Source organism: Pleurodeles waltl, chromosome 7 (assembly GCF_031143425.1).
Source record: "Pleurodeles waltl isolate 20211129_DDA chromosome 7, aPleWal1.hap1.20221129, whole genome shotgun sequence".
In the NCBI taxonomy this organism is placed as follows: domain Eukaryota; kingdom Metazoa; phylum Chordata; class Amphibia; order Caudata; family Salamandridae; genus Pleurodeles; species Pleurodeles waltl.
In genome coordinates this window covers 1,139,654,283-1,139,674,318 of record NC_090446.1, presented here as the reverse complement: position 1 = coordinate 1,139,674,318, position 20,036 = coordinate 1,139,654,283, and the positions used below count along the sequence as shown (strand labels likewise).

Sequence of the window (20,036 nt, the reverse complement as noted above, 5' to 3'; positions counted from 1 at the left end):
GTCCTCCTCGTCCCGCTCCTCGACGAGACTCCTTCGTCTCGTCCTGCCCTCGTCGCGCTCTCCCTCTCTTTCGGCTCCGGCCCCTTTTCACCACTCCCCCGGAAGTCCTGAAGCGTTTCCCTGGAAACAGGGAAACGCGTCATCGACGCCCGGAGCGTTCCCATGGAGACATGGGAACGCGCAACGGGCTTTCTCGGCGAGAAGCTGGTTGGCGCTGGCATGGACGTGGTCCCCCGTTCACAATGCCCTACAGTCCGGCGCCCGCCGCCCTAGTGGGCGGAAATTTGACACGGCACACCAGGCAACATCTCGCGGCACACTAGTGTGCCGCGGAACAGTGGTTGAAAACCACTGACCTAGGGGGATGCCAAAATCCATGTCTTGTAACATGGCTGTTGAATATACTGCTTTAACCTGGAATGTACGTGGTGTGGCAACGCCAACCAGGAGACATGTCCTAATCTGGGTCACCCAGGAGGTACAGTTTGTCAAAACCAGAATCCTATCCAGGAGGGACAGTATGTCATTCTGGAAGGGAACATGGATAGGCTTCCTTTATCCATTGTGTCCCTTTATGCCCCAACACTTTGCAGGGTATATTCCTGGACTCTCTTTCCCTGACAAAGCTGTTGGATCCCCAGGCCCGGGGACTCTGTGGTGGGGACTTTAATTACATACATGACACTGACCTTGATAGTGTGGTGCCGCCATTCCCAGGTACTCTGGGAATTCAAGCAGCCAAATGTTTCCAAAGATGGTTTAGATTGTCCAATCTGCATGATGTCTGGCGCTTAGGACACCCTGGGGAGGCGGAGAACTCTAAATACATTCCGGGACATCAGGTTCATACACAATTGGATTGCCTATTTTCTAATTCAGACTTCTAACCCCTCATTCACAGTTCCAAGTACCTTGATAGGACCCTTTTGGATCACAACCCACATATCGTCACATTCCACTGGGGGGTGGGAGGGAATATGGGCCACTGTTCTGGCCTGGCGGCTTCGGTCAAAGGCACGACAAGACACGATATATAGAGACACTATATCATCGAACATCTCCAGGTATTTTGCAGAAAACATCGGATCTGTGGACTCCCAAGGGCTCAAATTTGCCCTGAAAGTGGTCATGAGGGGGCACTTTATGGCCACTACATGGGTTCTAGAACGACCTTCATCTGTAGTGTGAAGACCTTAGAGACCTAATTGCGGACCGCTGAGTTAGAGGCAGTAACAATACCTGATGCCTACCCCCAATTGACGGACCTGCATCACCAATATCGAGAGGAAATGAAGCGTGTCTGTGACTTGGAGTATAAATCTTATTTGGCCCACGAGCATGCAGACGGTGATAAACTGAGGCACACATTATCCTGCTCTTGTGCCATATCATGGATGCAACGTCAAAGGGGACCAGCCTCTCAGTGGCGGTCTCCTCGGACTTTGAAAAGGCATTCAATACACTGAGTTGGACCAATTTGTTGCAGGTGCTGAACGCCTTTAAGATGGGTCCCTCCTTCCTGGGCTGGTTCAAACTCCTCTACACTGCACCACAAGCACGGGTCTGTACTGGTCATCAGATCTCACGGGTCTTCCCCATAAATAGAGGGACCTGTCAAGGGTGTTCCCTATTCCCGGTCCTAGCCATTGAGCCACGTGCCACTATGGTGTGAAACATAGGCCCCACTTAGGGCATCAAGGTAGGTGTGGATTGGCACTCTGTATCATTGTACATGGATGATGTGTTGATATACTTGAGGGACCACACCTGCTCCTTGTCAGCTCTCTACAAACTGCTTGATCACTTTGGTGAGATTACTTTCCTTAAAGTAAATTGGGGTAAATCCTGTCCTGCATAGAATTGAGCCGGAAAGACGATAGGCACCAGATGAGGGGCACCTCCCCTGGTGCTTCGAAACCTTTCGGTACCTCAGTGTGAACATCTACCACACAGACAGAGACCTAGTTGATGGCAATCATGGAAGGGCTCCAGTCTCCAACCACCAGTCCCTGCCCTTCTGGACTCGATTTCCTCTTTTGCCCATGGGTAGGACAGCAGTGGCGAAGATGCTGATCCTTCTAAGGTTACTATATTTCTTTGCTGCTCTTCCAATGAAACCGACCAGATCCTTCTATCAGGCCCATTGGAGCCATGAGTCAGAGCTTGTCTGGGTCCTGCACGGAAACGGGTCTCCATTTCCATGCTTCAGAGCCCTATGCTAGAAGGGGATTAGGGGTCCCAGATCTAGAATTATACTTTGCAGCAGCAGAACTGCAGTAGCCTATGTGCTGGCTGGAAGGAACTGTGACAGCAGAGAGTGGAGTGATACAGGCTGAGCAGGAAGGCACGGTTTTGCTGGAATGGCTGCTCTCCCTAAACAGACCTGCCAGGGCTTAAGTAGACTCACACAAGAGGCCAAGCATGTCTGGCTCTGCTACCTGCAGCCCAGACAAGCACCAAATCCGTACGTGCCGTGGCTGCCCATGAGGAGTGTGCTAGTCCTGAAGATTTTGCAGGGAGTGCACGACCTTATACTCTGGCGAGAAGCTGGACTTACCCTCCTAGGTGACCTGTAATGTGACAGCGCTCTGCTCTTCTTTCAGGGATTCCAAAAGCTTTATGAGCTTGAGCGGGCCTCCTTCTAGCACATAATGAGATTGTGGCAGCCATCGGGGACACATGGGCGACGGGGCTGACTGAGCCGCCACTACATTTAGGCCTCCAGTGTCTCTTGACAAAAGGTATGGATCGGAGGACGATTTTGACACTATATGCATCACTTCAAGTGGATGCAGGGACTTTCTAACCGGAAGTAAGCATAAATGGGAAGGACTGAATAGGTAGGTAAGGATTTGACAATCAAATAATGGACCATGGCCCTGGAGCGGCTGAAGCATGTGTCACGTAACACCCGACTAAAATGCACACAATTTCACTAACTGCATCAAACTTATCTCACACCACACTTGGGCCCATATTTATACTTTTTTAGCGCCGCATTTGCGTCATTTTTTTACGCAAAAGCGGCGCAAACTTGCAAAATACAATTGTATTTTGTAAGTTTGCGCCGTTTTTGCGTCAAAAAGCGGTGCAAATGCGGCGCTAAAAAAGTATAAATATGGACCTTGCTACACAAAATATTTCCAGCACTACCCCGGTATGTCCACTTTGTGGCCGCATGGTTGCCACATCCATACACATAGTATGGGAATGCCCCCCCCATTGCTGCGCACATGGGGGGAAGTGATGGAACATATTTTACAGTGATAGATGTCCAATTAATATCTGACCCACTACAAGGGGCTCTGTGCCCCTCAGAGTGAATCTAGCACTCCCCCCCCCCCATTTAGCTAACATATAAACATATATATTTGTTGTGCAGCACCAGCCAAACTGTTACAAATGTTATTGATTTAATTTCACTTCATGTTGCAAAGGTTAACTACTCTTCTGCCATTCTGATGCACCGTGTTACTCGGATTCATCATATTATGACCTAACTCCTACTCCCAGCTGTCCTTGTCTTTGCTAAAGTATGCTCCGTTCTTTATAATACTACTATCATACTGCTGAGATGTGAACGTGTGCCCTTTACATGAACAAGTGTCATTACTGTAACTTGTATTTTTTTGTGGACATTGTTAATCAAAAGCCAATAAAAAATGTAAACAAAAAACATCAATGAGGAAAGTGGCGCTTCCATTTTTACAGTAATGGTTTCAGTTACTGCTAAGAGCAAGGCCAATTGCAGTTGATACAAAAGTCATCATTCCAGTACTCAGTGATGGAGAGGAGTTATACCATACCAGCCTGAGGATAACACTCATCAGAGCCTGATAGTTCCATAGTGTACCATATGATATTAAGAAAAATAAATTGCAACAGTTTTTGCAGCAGCTGCAGTTTCTGCTGGTATCTAAACACACCAAGGCACTCACTGTGATTCTCAAAAAGGGCTAGTAGGGGGTAGCAATTCTTTTGAATCACTAAAATCAAGAAATGGTTTAAAAACAGAGGCCCCCATTATAACATTGGCGGTAAATCCTGCCTACCGCCACGGCGACGGCCTCCAGATGACCGTTGCCATGGCTACCTACCATCCACCATAATATGACTGTAGCCGGAATTCCACCAGAAGGCTGGCGGAATTCCGGCTACGGTCATGGTGCCAGCATCAGGGCCACGCCTGTAGAACGCCGACAACCGTATCATGACACATGATATGGCCTGGCAGTGTTCCGCTGGCGGACGCTGCTGCTGGCAGCAGCGCTGCGTCCCGTCTCCTGCCGGAGGACCCCCTGCAAGCAGGTAAGTTGGGTTCTCCAACAGGGGAGGGAGTGGGGGGTGTTGTGAGGGTGTGTGTGACTGTTTTTGTGTGTGTGCATGCGTGTGTGAGGCGTGTGGAATGTGTGTGTGCATAAATGGGTGTGAGTGTACGTGTATGTTGTGTTGTGTGAATGCGTGGGTGCTGTTATGTATGTTAGTGTGTGTTGCGGTGTGTGTGTATATGAATGTATGCATGCGTGGGTGGATATGGATATGCCTGTGTGTATGTCTGCGCGTGTAGGTGGGTGTATGTTGGGGGGTCGGGAAGGGGAGGGGGGCAGGGGAGAACCCTATTAGTGCCAGGGAAGGAATTCCTTGGCACTGATAGTGCCTACCGCCATGGTTTTCGTGGCAGTAAGATTGCCGTGAAAACCATGGTGGTAGGCGGGGTCATTATCCCGAAGGTTAGATTGTGACACCCACCTGGCTGGAGACCGAAAGTCAAACTGCCAATGTCATATTTTGAGGAAAGGTACTGCCAGCCTGTTGGCAGTACCTTTCTCCAAAATAACACCACCCACCAGGGTCGTAATGAGCCCAGAGTATTTTAGAATAAGTGTTGACCTTCAAAATCACAATTTCATTTGCAACATAAGTCCTGAATATGAAAGTGGTCAATAAAAAAAGGTCCAGGGTGTTGGGACAGTAACTTGTTCTCAGGCGCTCCCCAAGTTCCAAAACTTCCAGGGAATGTTCCTTGGTGATCAGTCAACAAGTGTTCAAATATGAATAGTGCCTCTCCCCATTGGTCTTGTTGTTTTTCTTGTCTGTTACTACGATCCTTTATATATTTCTGCCTCAGTGAAAGAAGTTCCAAACAGCATTCATGCTTCTTTGGTCAGGTCCTAGGTCTCTTCACCGTCAGAGCCAGACCAATATTTCAGTTCATGGGATTCAGAATTATGTAGGTGAAGCCTCTTTCAAGCCCTTTATTGTGCAGATGGGAATACATCTGACGGACTTCAATTTTCAACTGTACCAGTCAGCTCCAAAAAGTGTTGCATTAGGTTTTATATTGTAAACCCAGCTGTGATTGGCAAATATGTCGAAGCAAATCAAGTTGGCAGTCCTGTGCCCGAGGCTCTCTTTGCTACAAAAATGAAAAATAGCAGGTTTGAGCTACACTGAACTCACTGTTCATGAGCCTCCCATTGCCAGTCCACGCCCAACAGTGAATGTCAAAGACAATACCCCACCCTCTTAGGCCACACCTGCCCCAATATCCTGTGGTGAAAGGCTCCACTCTGTCTATAAAACCACCTTCCTCCATAAAAGACAGGTTTCCCTGATCCTTATGGCTAGGCAGATGACAGGAAAGGCTATGATCATATACTGCTTTGGAGAGGTGAAGGAGGCGTTTATGACACCAATTTCTAAATCTATGGATCTTAAGATTCCAGTCTGGTATGAAAAAAGAAAATAATTTGGTTGCTTAATGTACCAGCATTCCACCAAAGGGATGAAGATTACAGCAGCACTATTTCTAGGAATACCTCAGTTGTACATGTAATATGGTGGAAGTGCCAGACGGATCAAAAGATGTGAATCAGTGCACAGCCTAATACTGCAGATTACATGTGACCACAGTTCGCAAGTGTTGGTATTTTCCATATTGAAAATTGACCCACTCTCCTCCCATGTGAAGCTGCGTGTTTAATTTCCTTGTATACCACTACTGTTAATTTCACAGGTGCATGGGCCTCATTCACTGCAATGCAGAACAAACTCTAAGGTTCACAAGCTAATACTATTTTGAAGACTATCAGGGATTCCAAGTCTAACAGTTGAAACTAATTGAAAGTATATGAATCTGTTAAGGGTACCAAAGCTGTAAAACTGAAATTGCTATCATAGAGCTTGCCAGGAGATACTGTCCATCTATTGCTTAATTTGTAAACAAAAGTGCCAGGGCCCTCAGCAGGAGTCCACTGCAGCTTGCACCACCCATTGCCCATACCAGTGCTGCCAATGACAGTACCAACACAGGCCCCCAAAGCTATAGAAATGGCTTGGGCGGCAGGTATTAGTAATTTTTAATGTATATTGACTTAATAAACAACTGTTGCTGTGCTCATCTCTAAATCTGATAAACAGCTCCTCCATGTAGGAGACTGTAATAAGTGCAGGCATTGACAATTAAGTGTCGGTGCCTAGCACCGGAAACCACCAGCTCAAATTAAGTGCTGCTTCCATCGTATTACGCGTGCATTATATCCACTAGCACTTGTAAGTTGGCCGACGGGATATGCCGTGTTTGTGATGGAGTAACTCATCCGCCAAACTCTTATTCAAGTCCTTATTCTTAAAATCTGCATCTTGTAGTCCTCTTTTTGCTTACAAGGCAATCACATAATCGCTGAATAGAGAACGTGAGCTGCATTGTTCATCACAATTCTTATGTTTTGTCTTCACTTTTGACCCACAGTGAGCCTGAGCCCCAGATTCTGGACTATCAGACCCAGCAGTACAAGCTGTTTCCTTTGCTGGCCACTGCATATGCCTTCTGGTTTGTGGGAGACTACATGAAACATACGTACCACCGAATCACAGGAGACATCAACCAAGGGGACCTCAATGAACTACCAGAGGTATTGGTGTCATACAAGGAAGGCTGACAGATGTGTAGTATGGGTAGGTTGGTGGTGCTCTGCATGATGCCTGTATTTAGGCCACAGTGGAGGGAGCTGCTGAGTTGGGGAGACCTCTGCAAGCTGCTTTAGGTAATTTTGCTCTGACGGCAGAGAAATACACACAGAGTTTTGCAGAAATCCTCACTGAGCTGCTCCGGGTAACATTGCAGTGGTCTGTGGAATCAATGCATGGGGTGGCTGGCAGACCTGAGCAAGATACTAGGTGGACAATCAGAGGTGTGGTGTCTTATTGAGTTGAAAAAGTCATTTGAAATGTCAGGGAAGTTGAGATATAGATCAGTAGTCGGCCTAAGGCAACTTTCCTAAGACGGTAAAAAGAGTATAAGGTGGGAGGCACCACTGCGGGTTAATGCCATGATGGTTAGCAGGAGAGGCTGTACTTTAGAGCTGTTAGATGGGGTGCTTCGAAAAGCTATATGAGTAAACTGTAATGTGGAAGGGAGTCCTTACACAGTTTTGTATTGGGGTGGAGTATTCCCTAACTGGTCATGGTAAATCTATCTTAGTGGGAAGGAGAGGGTGTGGAGAAGAAGTCTGGACTAGGGGCAGGAGGCATTGCGTCTTTCTCAACTTGTGATTGCAAAAGGGAGTGGAGTGAGATGGTTGAGGCAGCAGCATGTTCCCAAGGTAACTGTTTCGCACGTTCTTTAATTGTCTATAAAGAGCACAATGCCAGAATGTGGCCACTGCTTATGGTGTTTAAAAGTAACTTATTGACTGCATAGCCCAAAAACTCTAACCACTTCTTTCAACTAATAATGATGGTACATTTTAACTTCAACAAGGATTATAAATGTGCAAAGCATTATTAACTTATAAAGCAAAACAAGTAGGAGTTGCTTGCTTTTTGCAGAGTAGTGTATTGCAAACATAAGCTCTGGCCACCTTTAACGGTTTACTGTCTGGGCTGACCTGAAACAATTTCATAATATCTAGATTTGGGTCAGCAGTTTAACAAGTGTAACAGTCTGTGCTGGGGGAATTAGGTGTAAGGTTTGAGATGGTGGGTCCTGCAGTGCCAATTGGAGAGTTTTGTGAGCAAAGTCTATGATGTTTATGTTTTCGCTTTGGCCCTGCAGTGAGGGAATCGGGTGGGAAGTGACATAGGGGAGGGTATTCAAAGGTTTAGGTGGTTGTCTGCCAGCTAGCATTTGATCTTTGTGGTTTAGTGTCTGTGTACGATCTCGAAGCGACATTTTTAGATCTGAAGTATGGAATAGTAAGGGCAAATTTAGCAGACTTGTTGAAAAGGGGAAATCAGTTTTAAAACACAAACAAACCACAGTGTGTTTTGATTCTAGAGTCATAGAAGTGACATCCTAAGCTTATATTTGAGCAGTTTAGACTATGCCCAGAAAGATGGTTCAGGTTCAACATGCTTTTTGTGCAACCTCACATTCTTAACATTGTTGGGCAGAGACTGTCCTTTCTATTCAACAAGGATTGGATGCTGCTTCACACAGGTAGTTCGACATGCCTGTAGCTTGACGAGAAGATTGGATGTTGTTGGGGACATAACTACCTCGGGACAGAGATGTGCAATTCATCAAGCCATGGACTAGGCTAGATAATGATAGGATTAATCTTGCCAAAAGAAAAGCATTTTGTTAGGTTTTTGACATCTCACTCCTTCTTTCCTTGTACCATTAGCTCCATGCACTGTCTGCTGGTCTGAAAGCATTCACTACCTGGGTTGCCAGTGCTGGGATCGAAGAGTGCAGGATGGCATGTGGTGGACACGGCTATTCTCGCTGTAGTGGGCTTCCTGATATTTACATAACTTTCACGCCAAGTTGCACCTACGAAGGCGAGAATACAGTCATGATGCTTCAGCTAGCCAGGTAATAAACATCATGCATGGATTCCTATGCTTCAGCATATTTTTGCTTCAAGAAATTTTGGTTTCCATTGTTTAAGGGTCTGACATTTCATTGTAATCTTCCTTGAGAGGAGGAGTATCATATGTTTCCTACCACCAGGGATTATGCACTAGGTTGAATTGTTATAGTCAAATAGCCTTGGCTTTGCAATGAAGTGCATGTGACAAAATCTTTGCTGTGAATGGCAATACCTCAATTCCCACCTAGTCAGCTGCTCAGACTCCACCACATTGAGCCTTCCAAATGAAATGGATGTTTTCCCTGTGAATCGTAAAGCATCTGTTACTCACTTGCTTTGGACATTGCCATAAGTATGCAGTTTCTCATTTGATTTGCGTGTTTTCAGTAGAATCCAGAAAAACATTTTCCTACTAACTGTGTGTAGGAAGTTGGCTCTGTATGTGCTATTTCAAAGTAAGGAATAGCATGCACAGAGTCCAAGGGTTCCCCTTAGAGGTAAAATAGTGGTAAAAATAGATAATACTAATGCTCTATTTTGTGGTAGTGTGGTCGAGCAGTAGGCTTATCCAAGGAGTAGTGCTAAGCATTTGTTGTACATACACATAGACAATAAATGAGGTACACACACTCAGAGACAAATCCAGCCAATAGGTTTTTATACAGAAAAATATCTTTTCTTAGTTTATTTTAAGAACCACAGGTTCCAATTCTACATGTAATAGCTCATTCGAAAGGTATTGCAGGTAAGTACTTTAGGAACTTCAAATCATCAAAATTGCATGTATACTTTTCAAGTTATTGACAAATAGCTGTTTTTAAAAGTGGACACAGTGCAATTTTCACAGTTCCTGGGGGAGGTAAGTTTTTGTTAGTTTTACCAGGTAAGTAGGGCACTTACAGGGTTCAGTTCTTGGTCCAAGGTAGCCCACCGTTGGGGGTTCAGAGCAACCCCAAAGTCACCACACCAGCAGCTCAGGGCCGGTCAGGTGCAGAGTTCCAAGTGGTGCCCAAAACACATAGGCTAGAATGGAGAGAAGGGGGTGCCCCGGTTCCGGTCTGCTTGCAGGTAAGTACCCGCGTCTTCGGAGGGCAGACCAGGGGGGTTTTGTAGGGCACCGGGGGGGACACAAGTCCACACAGAAATTTCACCCTCAGCAGCGCGGGGGCGGCCGGGTGCAGTGTCGAAACAAGCGTCGGGTTTGTAATGGAAGTCAATGGGAGATCTAGGGATCTCTTCAGCGCTGCAGGCAGGCAAGGGGGGGGTTCCTCGGGGAAACCTCCACTTGGGCAAGGGAGAGGGACTCCTGGGGGTCACTCCTCCAGTGAAAGTCCGGTCCTTCAGGTCCTGGGGGCTGCGGGTGCAGGGTCTCTCCCAGGTGTCGGGACTTTAGGTTCAAAGAGTCGCGGTCAGGGGAAGCCTCGGGATTCCCTCTGCAGGCGGCGCTGTGGGGGCTCAGGGGGGACAGGTTTTTGTACTCACAGTCTTAGAGTAGTCCTGGGGTCCCTCCTGAGGTGTTGGATCGCCACCAGCCGAGTCGGGGTCGCCGGGTGCAGTGTTGCAAGTCTCACGCCTTTTGCGGGGAGCTTGCAGGGTTCTTTAAAGCCGCTGGAAACAAAGTTGCAGCTTTTCTTGGAGCAGGTCCGCTGTCCTCGGGAGTTTCTTGTCTTTTCGAAGCAGGGGCAGTCCTCAGAGGATGTCGAGGTCGCTGGTCCCTTTGGAAGGCGTCGCTGGAGCAGGATCTTTGGAAGGCAGGAGACAGGCCGGTGAGTTTCTGGAGCCAAGGCAGTTGTCGTCTTCTGGTCTTCCTCTGCAGGGGTTTTCAGCTAGGCAGTCCTTCTTCTTGTAGTTGCAGGAATCTAATTTTCTAGGGTTCAGGGTAGCCCTTAAATACTAAATTTAAGGGCGTGTTTAGGTCTGGGGGGTTAGTAGCCAATGGCTACTAGCCCTGAGGGTGGGTACACCCTCTTTGTGCCTCCTCCCAAGGGGAGGGGGTCACAATCCTAACCCTATTGGGGGAATCCTCCATCTGCAAGATGGAGGATTTCTAAAAGTTAGAGTCACCTCAGCTCAGGACACCTTAGGGGCTGTCCTGACTGGCCAGTGACTCCTCCTTGTTATTCTCATTATTTTCTCCGGCCTTGCCGCCAAAAGTGGGGCCTGGCCGGAGGGGGCGGGCAACTCCACTAGCTGGAGTGTCCTGCTGGGTTGGCACAAAGGAGGTGAGCCTTTGAGGCTCACCGCCAGGTGTGACAATTCCTGCCTGGGAGAGGTGTTAGCATCTCCACCCAGTGCAGGCTTTGTTACTGGCCTCAGAGTGACAAAGGCACTCTCCCCATGGGGCCAGCAACATGTCTCGGTTTGTGGCAGGCTGCTAAAACTAGTCAGCCTACACAGATAGTCGGTTAAGTTTCAGGGGGCACCTCTAAGGTGCCCTCTGTGGTGTATTTTACAGTAAAATGCACACTGGCATCAGTGTGCATTTATTGTGCTGAGAAGTTTGATACCAAACTTCCCAGTTTTCAGTGTAGCCATTATGGTGCTGTGGAGTTCGTGTTTGACAGACTCCCAGACCATATACTCTTATGGCTACCCTGCACTTACAATGTCTAAGGTTTTATTTAGACACTGTAGGGGTACCATGCTCATGCACTGGTACCCTCACCTATGGTATAGTGCACCCTGCCTTAGGGCTGTAAGGCCTGCTAGAGGGGTGTCTTACCTATACTGCATAGGCAGTGAGAGGCTGGCATGGCACCCTGAGGGGAGTGCCATGTCGACTTACTCGTTTTGTCCTCACTAGCACACACAAGCTGGCAAGCAGTGTGTCTGTGCTGAGTGAGAGGTCTCCAGGGTGGCATAAGGCATGCTGCAGCCCTTAGAGACCTTCCTTGGCATCAGGGCCCTTGGTACTAGAAGTACCAGTTACAAGGGACTTATCTGGATGCCAGGGTCTGCCAATTGTGGATACAAAAGTTCAGGTTAGGGAAAGAACACTGGTGCTGGGGCCTGGTTAGCAGGCCTCAGCACACTTTCAATTGTAAACATAGCATCAGCAAAGGCAAAAAGTCAGGGGGCAACCATGCCAAGGAGGCATTTCCTTACACAACCCCCCCCCAAACGAAAGAGGATGAGACTAACCTTTCCCAAGAGAGTCTTCATTTTCTAAGTGGAAGAACCTGGAAAGGCCATCTGCATTGGCATGGGCAGTCCCAGGTCTGTGTTCCACTATAAAGTCCATTCCCTGTAGGGAGATGGACCACCTCAACAGTTTAGGATTTTCACCTTTCATTTGCATCAGCCATTTGAGAGGTCTGTGGTCAGTTTGAACTAGGAAGTGAGTCCCAAAGAGGTATGGTCTCAGCTTCTTCAGGGACCAAACCACAGCAAAGGCCTCCCTCTCAATGGCACTCCAACGCTGCTCCCTGGGGAGTAACCTCCTGCTAATGAAAGCAACAGGCTGGTCAAGGCCATCATCATTTGTTTGGGACAAAACTGCCCCTATCCCATGTTCAGAGGCATCAGTCTGCACAATGAACTGCTTAGAATAATCTGGAGCTTTGAGAACTGGTGCTGAGCACATTGCCTGTTTCAGGGTGTCAAAGGCCTGTTGGCAGTCCACAGTCCAGTTTACTTTCTTGGGCATTTTCTTGGAGGTGAGTTCAGTGAGGGCTGTCACAATGGATCCATATCCCTTCACAAACCTCCTGTAGTATCCAGTCAAGCCAAGGAATGCCCTGACTTGAGTCTGGGTTTTTGGAGCTACCCAGTCCAGAATAGTCTGGATCTTGGGTTGGAGTGGCTGAACTTGGCCTCCACCTACAAGGTGTCCCAAGTAAACCACAGTTCCCTGCCCTATCTGGCATTTGGATGCCTTGATAGAGAGGCCTGCAGATTGCAGAGCCTTCAAAACCTTCCTCAGGTGGACCAGGTGATCCTGCCAGGTGGAGCTAAAGACAGCAATATCATCAAGATAAGCTGTGCTAAAGGACTCCAAGCCAGCAAGGACTTGATTCACCAACCTTTGGAAGGTGGCAGGGGCATTCTTTAAACCAAAGGGCATAACAGTAAACTGATAATGCCCATCAGGTGTGGAGAATGCTGTCTTTTCTTTTGCTCCAGGTGCCATTTTTATTTGCCAGTACCCTGCTGTCAAGTCAAAGGTACTTAGAAATTTGGCAGCACCTAATTTGTCAATGAGCTCATCAGCTCTTGGAATTGGATGGGCATCTGTCTTGGTGACAGAATTGAGCCCTCTGTAGTCCACACAAAACCTCATCTCTTTCTTTCCATCTTTGGTGTGAGGTTTGGGGACTAAGACCACTGGGCTAGCCCAGGGGCTGTCAGAGCGCTCAATTACTCCCAATTCCAGCATCTTGTGGACTTCCACCTTGATGCTTTCCTTAACATGGTCAGACTGTCTAAAGATTTTGTTCTTGACAGGCATGCTGTCTCCTGTGTCCACCTCATGGGTACACAGGTGTGTCTGACCAGGGGTTAAGGAGAAGAGTTCAGGAAACTGTTGTAGGACTCTCCTACAATCAGCTTGCTGTTGGCCAGAGAGGGTGTCTGAGTAGATCACTCCATCTACTGTACCATCTTTTGGGTCTGATGACAGAAGATCAGGGAGAGGTTCACTCTCTGCCTCCTGATCCTCATCTGTTACCATCAACAGATTGACATCAGCCCTGTCGTGGAAGAGCTTAAGGCGGTTTACATGGATCACCCTCTTGGGGCTCCTGCTTGTGCCCAGGTCCACCAAGTAGGTGACCTGACTCTTCCTCTCTAGTACTGGGTAAGGGCCACTCCATTTGTCCTGGAGTGCCCTGGGAGCCACAGGCTCCAGAACCCAGACTTTCTGCCCTGGTTGGAACTCAACCAGTGCAGCCTTTTGGTCATACCAAAACTTCTGGAGCTGTTGGCTGGCCTCAAGGTTTTTGGTTGCCTTTTCCATGTACTCTGCCATTCTAGAGCGAAGGCCAAGTACATAGTCCACTATGTCCTGTTTAGGCTCATGGAGAGGTCTCTCCCAGCCTTCTTTAACAAGGGCAAGTGGTCCCCTTACAGGATGACCAAACAGAAGTTCAAAGGGTGAGAACCCTACTCCCTTCTGTGGTACCTCCCTGTAAGCGAAAAGCAGACATGGCAGGAGGACATCCCATCTCCTTTTGAGTTTTTCTGGGAGCCCCATGATCATGCCTTTTAATGTCTTGTTGAATCTCTCAACCAAGCCATTAGTTTGTGGATGGTATGGTGTAGTGAATTTATAAGTCACTCCACACTCATTCCACATGTGCTTTAGGTATGCTGACATGAAGTTGGTACCTCTGTCAGACACCACCTCCTTAGGGAAACCCACTCTGGTAAAGATACCAATGAGGGCCTTGGCTACTGCAGGGGCAGTAGTCGACCTAAGGGGAATAGCTTCAGGATACCTGGTAGCATGATCCACTACTACCAGGATATACATATTTCCTGAGGCTGTGGGAGGTTCCAGTGGACCAACTATGTCCACACCCACTCTTTCAAAGGGCACCCCCACCACTGGAAGTGGAATGAGGGGGGCCTTTGGATGCCCACCTGTCTTACCACTGGCTTGACAGGTGGGGCAGGAGAGGCAAAACTCCTTAACCATGTTGGACATATTGGGCCAGTAGAAGTGGTTGACTAACCTCTCCCACGTCTTGGTTTGTCCCAAATGTCCAGCAAGGGGAATGTCATGGGCCAATGTTAGGATGAACTCTCTGAACAGCTGAGGCACTACCACTCTCCTAGTGGCACCAGGTTTGGGGTCTCTGGCCTCAGTGTACAGGAGCCCATCTTCCCAATAGACCCTATGTGTTCCATTTTTCTTGCCTTTGGATTCTTCAGCAGCTTGCTGCCTAAGGCCTTCAAGAGAGGGACAGGTTTCTTGTCCCTTACACAGCTCTTCCCTTGAGGGTCCCCCTGGGCCTAAGAGCTCAACCTGGTAAGGTTCAAGCTCCAAAGGCTCAGTTCCCTCAGAGGGCAGAACATCTTCCTGAGAAGAGAGGTTCCCTTTCTTTTGCTGTGTTGCAGTTGGTTTCCCAACTGACTTTCCTTTCCTCTTGGTAGGCTGGGCCATTCTTCCAGACTCCAGCTCTACTTGTTCACCCTGTGCCTTGCATTGTGCTCTTGTTTTCACACACACCAGTTCAGGGATACCCAGCATTGCTGCATGGGTTTTTAGTTCTACCTCAGCCCATGCTGAGGACTCCAGGTCATTTCCAAGCAGACAGTCCACTGGGATATTTGAGGAGACCACCACCTGTTTCAGGCCATTGACCCCTCCCCATTCTAAAGTAACCATTGCCATGGGATGTACTTTTCTCTGATTGTCAGCGTTGGTGACTGTGTAAGTTTTTCCAGTCAGGTATTGGCCAGGGGAAACCAGTTTCTCTGTCACCATGGTGACACTGGCACCTGTATCCCTCAGGCCCTCTATTCTAGTCCCATTAATTAAGAGTTGCTGTCTGTATTTTTGCATGTTAGGCGGCCAGACAGCTAGTGTGGCTAAATCCACCCCACCCTCAGAAACTAGAGTAGCTTCAGTGTGGACCCTGATTTGCTCTGGGCACACTGTTGATCCCACTTGGAGACTAGCCATACCAGTGTTACCTGGATGGGAGTTTGGAGTGGAACCTTTCTTGGGACAGGCCTTGTCTCCAGTTTGGTGTCCATGCTGTTTACAGCTATGACACCAGGCCTTTTTGGGATCAAAGTTTTTACCCTTGTACCCATTGTTTTGTGAAGAGGCTCTGGGCCCACCCTCCTGTGCAGGTTTTTGGGGGCCTGTAGAAGACTCTTTACTATTTTTAGTTTTGGTTGTCTCATCACCCTTCTGCTGGGGAGTCTTTGTGACCCCTTTCTTTTGGTCACCCCCTGTTGAAGTCTTGGACACCCTTGTCTTGACCCAATGGTCCGCCTTCTTTCCCAATTCTTGGGGAGAAATTGGTCCTAGGTCTACCAGATGCTGATGCAGTTTATCATTGAAACAATTACTTAACAGGTGTTCTTTCACAAATAAATTGTACAGCCCATCATAATTACTTACACCACTGCCTTGAATCCAACCATCTAGTGTTTTCACTGAGTAGTCTACAAAGTCAACCCAGGTCTGGCTCGAGGATTTTTGAGCCCCCCTGAATCTAATCCTATACTCCTCAGTGGAGAATCCAAAGCCCTCAATCAGGGTACCCTTCATGAGGTCATAAGATTCTGCATCTTGTCCAGAGAGTGTGAGGAGTCTATCCCTACACTTTCCTGTGAACATTTCCCAAAGGAGAGCACCCCAGTGAGATCTGTTTACTTTTCTGGTTACACAAGCCCTCTCAAAAGCTGTGAACCATTTGGTGATGTCATCACCATCTTCATATTTAGTTACAATCCCTTTGGGGATTTTCAACATGTCAGGAGAATCTCTGACCCTATTTATGTTGCTGCCACCATTGATGGGTCCTAGGCCCATCTCTTGTCTTTCCCTCTCTATGGCTAGGATCTGTCTTTCCAAAGCCAATCTTTTGGCCATCCTGGCTAACTGGATGTCCTCTTCACTGGGGCTATCCTCAGTGATTTCAGAGGTGTTGGTCTCTCCTGTGAGGGAACCAGCATCTCTGACTATTATTTTAGGAGTCAGGGTTTGAGGGACCCTGTTCTCCCTAGATAGGACTGGTAGGGGGGAATTGTCCTCCAAGTCACTATCCTCTTCCTCTGAGTTGCCACCCTCAGAGGGGTTGGCCTTTTCAAACTCTGCCAAAAGCTCCTGGAGCTGTATTTTGGTAGGTTTGGGGCCCATTGTTATTTTCTTTAGTTTACAGAGTGACCTTAGCTCTCTCATCTGTAGATGGAGGTAAGGTGTGGTGTCGAGTTCCACCACATTCACATCTGTGCTAGACATTATGCTTCTAAAAGTTGGAATACTTTTTAAGAGACTAAAACTGATTCTAGAATCTAATTCAAACTTTTAACAAACTTTTAAACTCTAAAAGAAATGCTAAACAGGATCTAACACAAGGCCCTAGCAGGTCTTTTAAGAATTTAGAAAACTTTTCAAATTGCAAAAATCAATTTCTAATGACAATTTTGGAATTTGTCGTGTGATCAGGTATTGGCTGAGTAGTCCAGCAAATGCAAAGTCTTGTACCCCACCGCTGATCCACCAATGTAGGAAGTTGGCTCTGTATGTGCTATTTCAAAGTAAGGAATAGCATGCACAGAGTCCAAGGGTTCCCCTTAGAGGTAAAATAGTGGTAAAAATAGATAATACTAATGCTCTATTTTGTGGTAGTGTGGTCGAGCAGTAGGCTTATCCAAGGAGTAGTGCTAAGCATTTGTTGTACATACACATAGACAATAGATGAGGTACACACACTCAGAGACAAATCCAGCCAATAGGTTTTTATATAGAAAAATATCTTTTCTTAGTTTATTTTAAGAACCACAGGTTCCAATTCTACATGTAATAGCTCATTCGAAAGGTATTGCAGGTAAGTACTTTAGGAACTTCAAATCATCAAAATTGCATGTATACTTTTCAAGTTATTGACAAATAGCTGTTTTTAAAAGTGGACACTTAGTGCAATTTTCACAGTTCCTGGGGGAGGTAAGTTTTTGTTAGTTTTACCAGGTAAGTAGGGCACTTACAGGGTTCAGTTCTTGGTCCAAGGTAGCCCACCGTTGGGGGTTCAGAGCAACCCCAAAGTCACCACACCAGCAGCTCAGGGCCGGTCAGGTGCAGAGTTCCAAGTGGTGCCCAAAACACATAGGCTAGAATGGAGAGAAGGGGGTGCCCCGGTTCCGGTCTGCTTGCAGGTAAGTACCCGCGTCTTCGGAGGGCAGACCAGGGGGGTTTTGTAGGGCACCGGGGGGGACACAAGTCCACACAGAAATTTCACCCTCAGCAGCGCGGGGGCGGCCGGGTGCAGTGTCGAAACAAGCGTCGGGTTTGTAATGGAAGTCAATGGGAGATCTAGGGATCTCTTCAGCGCTGCAGGCAGGCAAGGGGGGGGTTCCTCGGGGAAACCTCCACTTGGGCAAGGGAGAGGGACTCCTGGGGGTCACTCCTCCAGTGAAAGTCCGGTCCTTCAGGTCCTGGGGGCTGCGGGTGCAGGGTCTCTCCCAGGTGTCGGGACTTTAGGTTCAAAGAGTCGCGGTCAGGGGAAGCCTCGGGATTCCCTCTGCAGGCGGCGCTGTGGGGGCTCAGGGGGGACAGGTTTTTGTACTCACAGTCTTAGAGTAGTCCTGGGGTCCCTCCTGAGGTGTTGGATCGCCACCAGCCGAGTCGGGGTCGCCGGGTGCAGTGTTGCAAGTCTCACGCCTTTTGCGGGGAGCTTGCAGGGTTCTTTAAAGCCGCTGGAAACAAAGTTGCAGCTTTTCTTGGAGCAGGTCCGCTGTCCTCGGGAGTTTCTTGTCTTTTCGAAGCAGGGGCAGTCCTCAGAGGATGTCGAGGTCGCTGGTCCCTTTGGAAGGCGTCGCTGGAGCAGGATCTTTGGAAGGCAGGAGACAGGCCGGTGAGTTTCTGGAGCCAAGGCAGTTGTCGTCTTCTGGTCTTCCTCTGCAGGGGTTTTCAGCTAGGCAGTCCTTCTTCTTGTAGTTGCAGGAATCTAATTTTCTAGGGTTCAGGGTAGCCCTTAAATACTAAATTTAAGGGCGTGTTTAGGTCTGGGGGGTTAGTAGCCAATGGCTACTAGCCCTGAGGGTGGGTACACCCTCTTTGTGCCTCCTCCCAAGGGGAGGGGGTCACAATCCTAACCCTATTGGGGGAATCCTCCATCTGCAAGATGGAGGATTTCTAAAAGTTAGAGTCACCTCAGCTCAGGACACCTTAGGGGCTGTCCTGACTGGCCAGTGACTCCTCCTTGTTATTCTCATTATTTTCTCCGGCCTTGCCGCCAAAAGTGGGGCCTGGCCGGAGGGGGCGGGCAACTCCACTAGCTGGAGTGTCCTGCTGGGTTGGCACAAAGGAGGTGAGCCTTTGAGGCTCACCGCCAGGTGTGACAATTCCTGCCTGGGAGAGGTGTTAGCATCTCCACCCAGTGCAGGCTTTGTTACTGGCCTCAGAGTGACAAAGGCACTCTCCCCATGGGGCCAGCAACATGTCTCGGTTTGTGGCAGGCTGCTAAAACTAGTCAGCCTACACAGATAGTCGGTTAAGTTTCAGGGGGCACCTCTAAGGTGCCCTCTGTGGTGTATTTTACAGTAAAATGCACACTGGCATCAGTGTGCATTTATTGTGCTGAGAAGTTTGATACCAAACTTCCCAGTTTTCAGTGTAGCCATTATGGTGCTGTGGAGTTCGTGTTTGACAGACTCCCAGACCATATACTCTTATGGCTACCCTGCACTTACAATGTCTAAGGTTTTATTTAGACACTGTAGGGGTACCATGCTCATGCACTGGTACCCTCACCTATGGTATAGTGCACCCTGCCTTAGGGCTGTAAGGCCTGCTAGAGGGGTGTCTTACCTATACTGCATAGGCAGTGAGAGGCTGGCATGGCACCCTGAGGGGAGTGCCATGTCGACTTACTCGTTTTGTCCTCACTAGCACACACAAGCTGGCAAGCAGTGTGTCTGTGCTGAGTGAGAGGTCTCCAGGGTGGCATAAGGCATGCTGCAGCCCTTAGAGACCTTCCTTGGCATCAGGGCCCTTGGTACTAGAAGTACCAGTTACAAGGGACTTATCTGGATGCCAGGGTCTGCCAATTGTGGATACAAAAGTTCAGGTTAGGGAAAGAACACTGGTGCTGGGGCCTGGTTAGCAGGCCTCAGCACACTTTCAATTGTAAACATAGCATCAGCAAAGGCAAAAAGTCAGGGGGCAACCATGCCAAGGAGGCATTTCCTTACACTGTGTAATTGGAAAAATCCTTCAATGCGTTGTCACCCCTCCAATGGGGCAAAACAGCAGAGGCTGTTCTTCTCAAAATTCCATTCAGCAAATGTTGAAGTGGCCCACATGAAGCTTGTATTATAGGACTGGCAAAATAGATCCTTAGAGTCTCCCATTTCCACAAATAAAGCTTTAATTATAAGGCATGTGTTTCATTTTAATCCCTGCCCTACTGTGCATACATCACAGTTAGTCAGGAAATTGCTCCTGGTTGTGATATAATTTCATAACCTAGCCCATTGTCCTCTCTTCATCACAGACGTCTACATCTCCTCAACTGCCACTGACTTGCTGTCATTGCATAAAGGGTA

The 20,036-nt window shown here is 48.0% G+C and overlaps 1 protein-coding gene across 1 annotated transcript in view; it reads left to right on the top strand.

Moving 5' to 3' along the window:
• The window catches only part of LOC138246033 (peroxisomal acyl-coenzyme A oxidase 1-like), a 313,836-nt gene that overhangs the window by 175,558 nt on the left and 118,242 nt on the right, over positions 1-20,036 (top strand). Inside the window, exons 8-9 of the mRNA XM_069200202.1 lie at positions 6,752-6,914; positions 8,628-8,818. Of these exons, the coding sequence (XP_069056303.1) occupies positions 6,752-6,914; positions 8,628-8,818 (354 nt within the window). The remainder of the gene's footprint in view (positions 1-6,751; positions 6,915-8,627; positions 8,819-20,036) is intronic.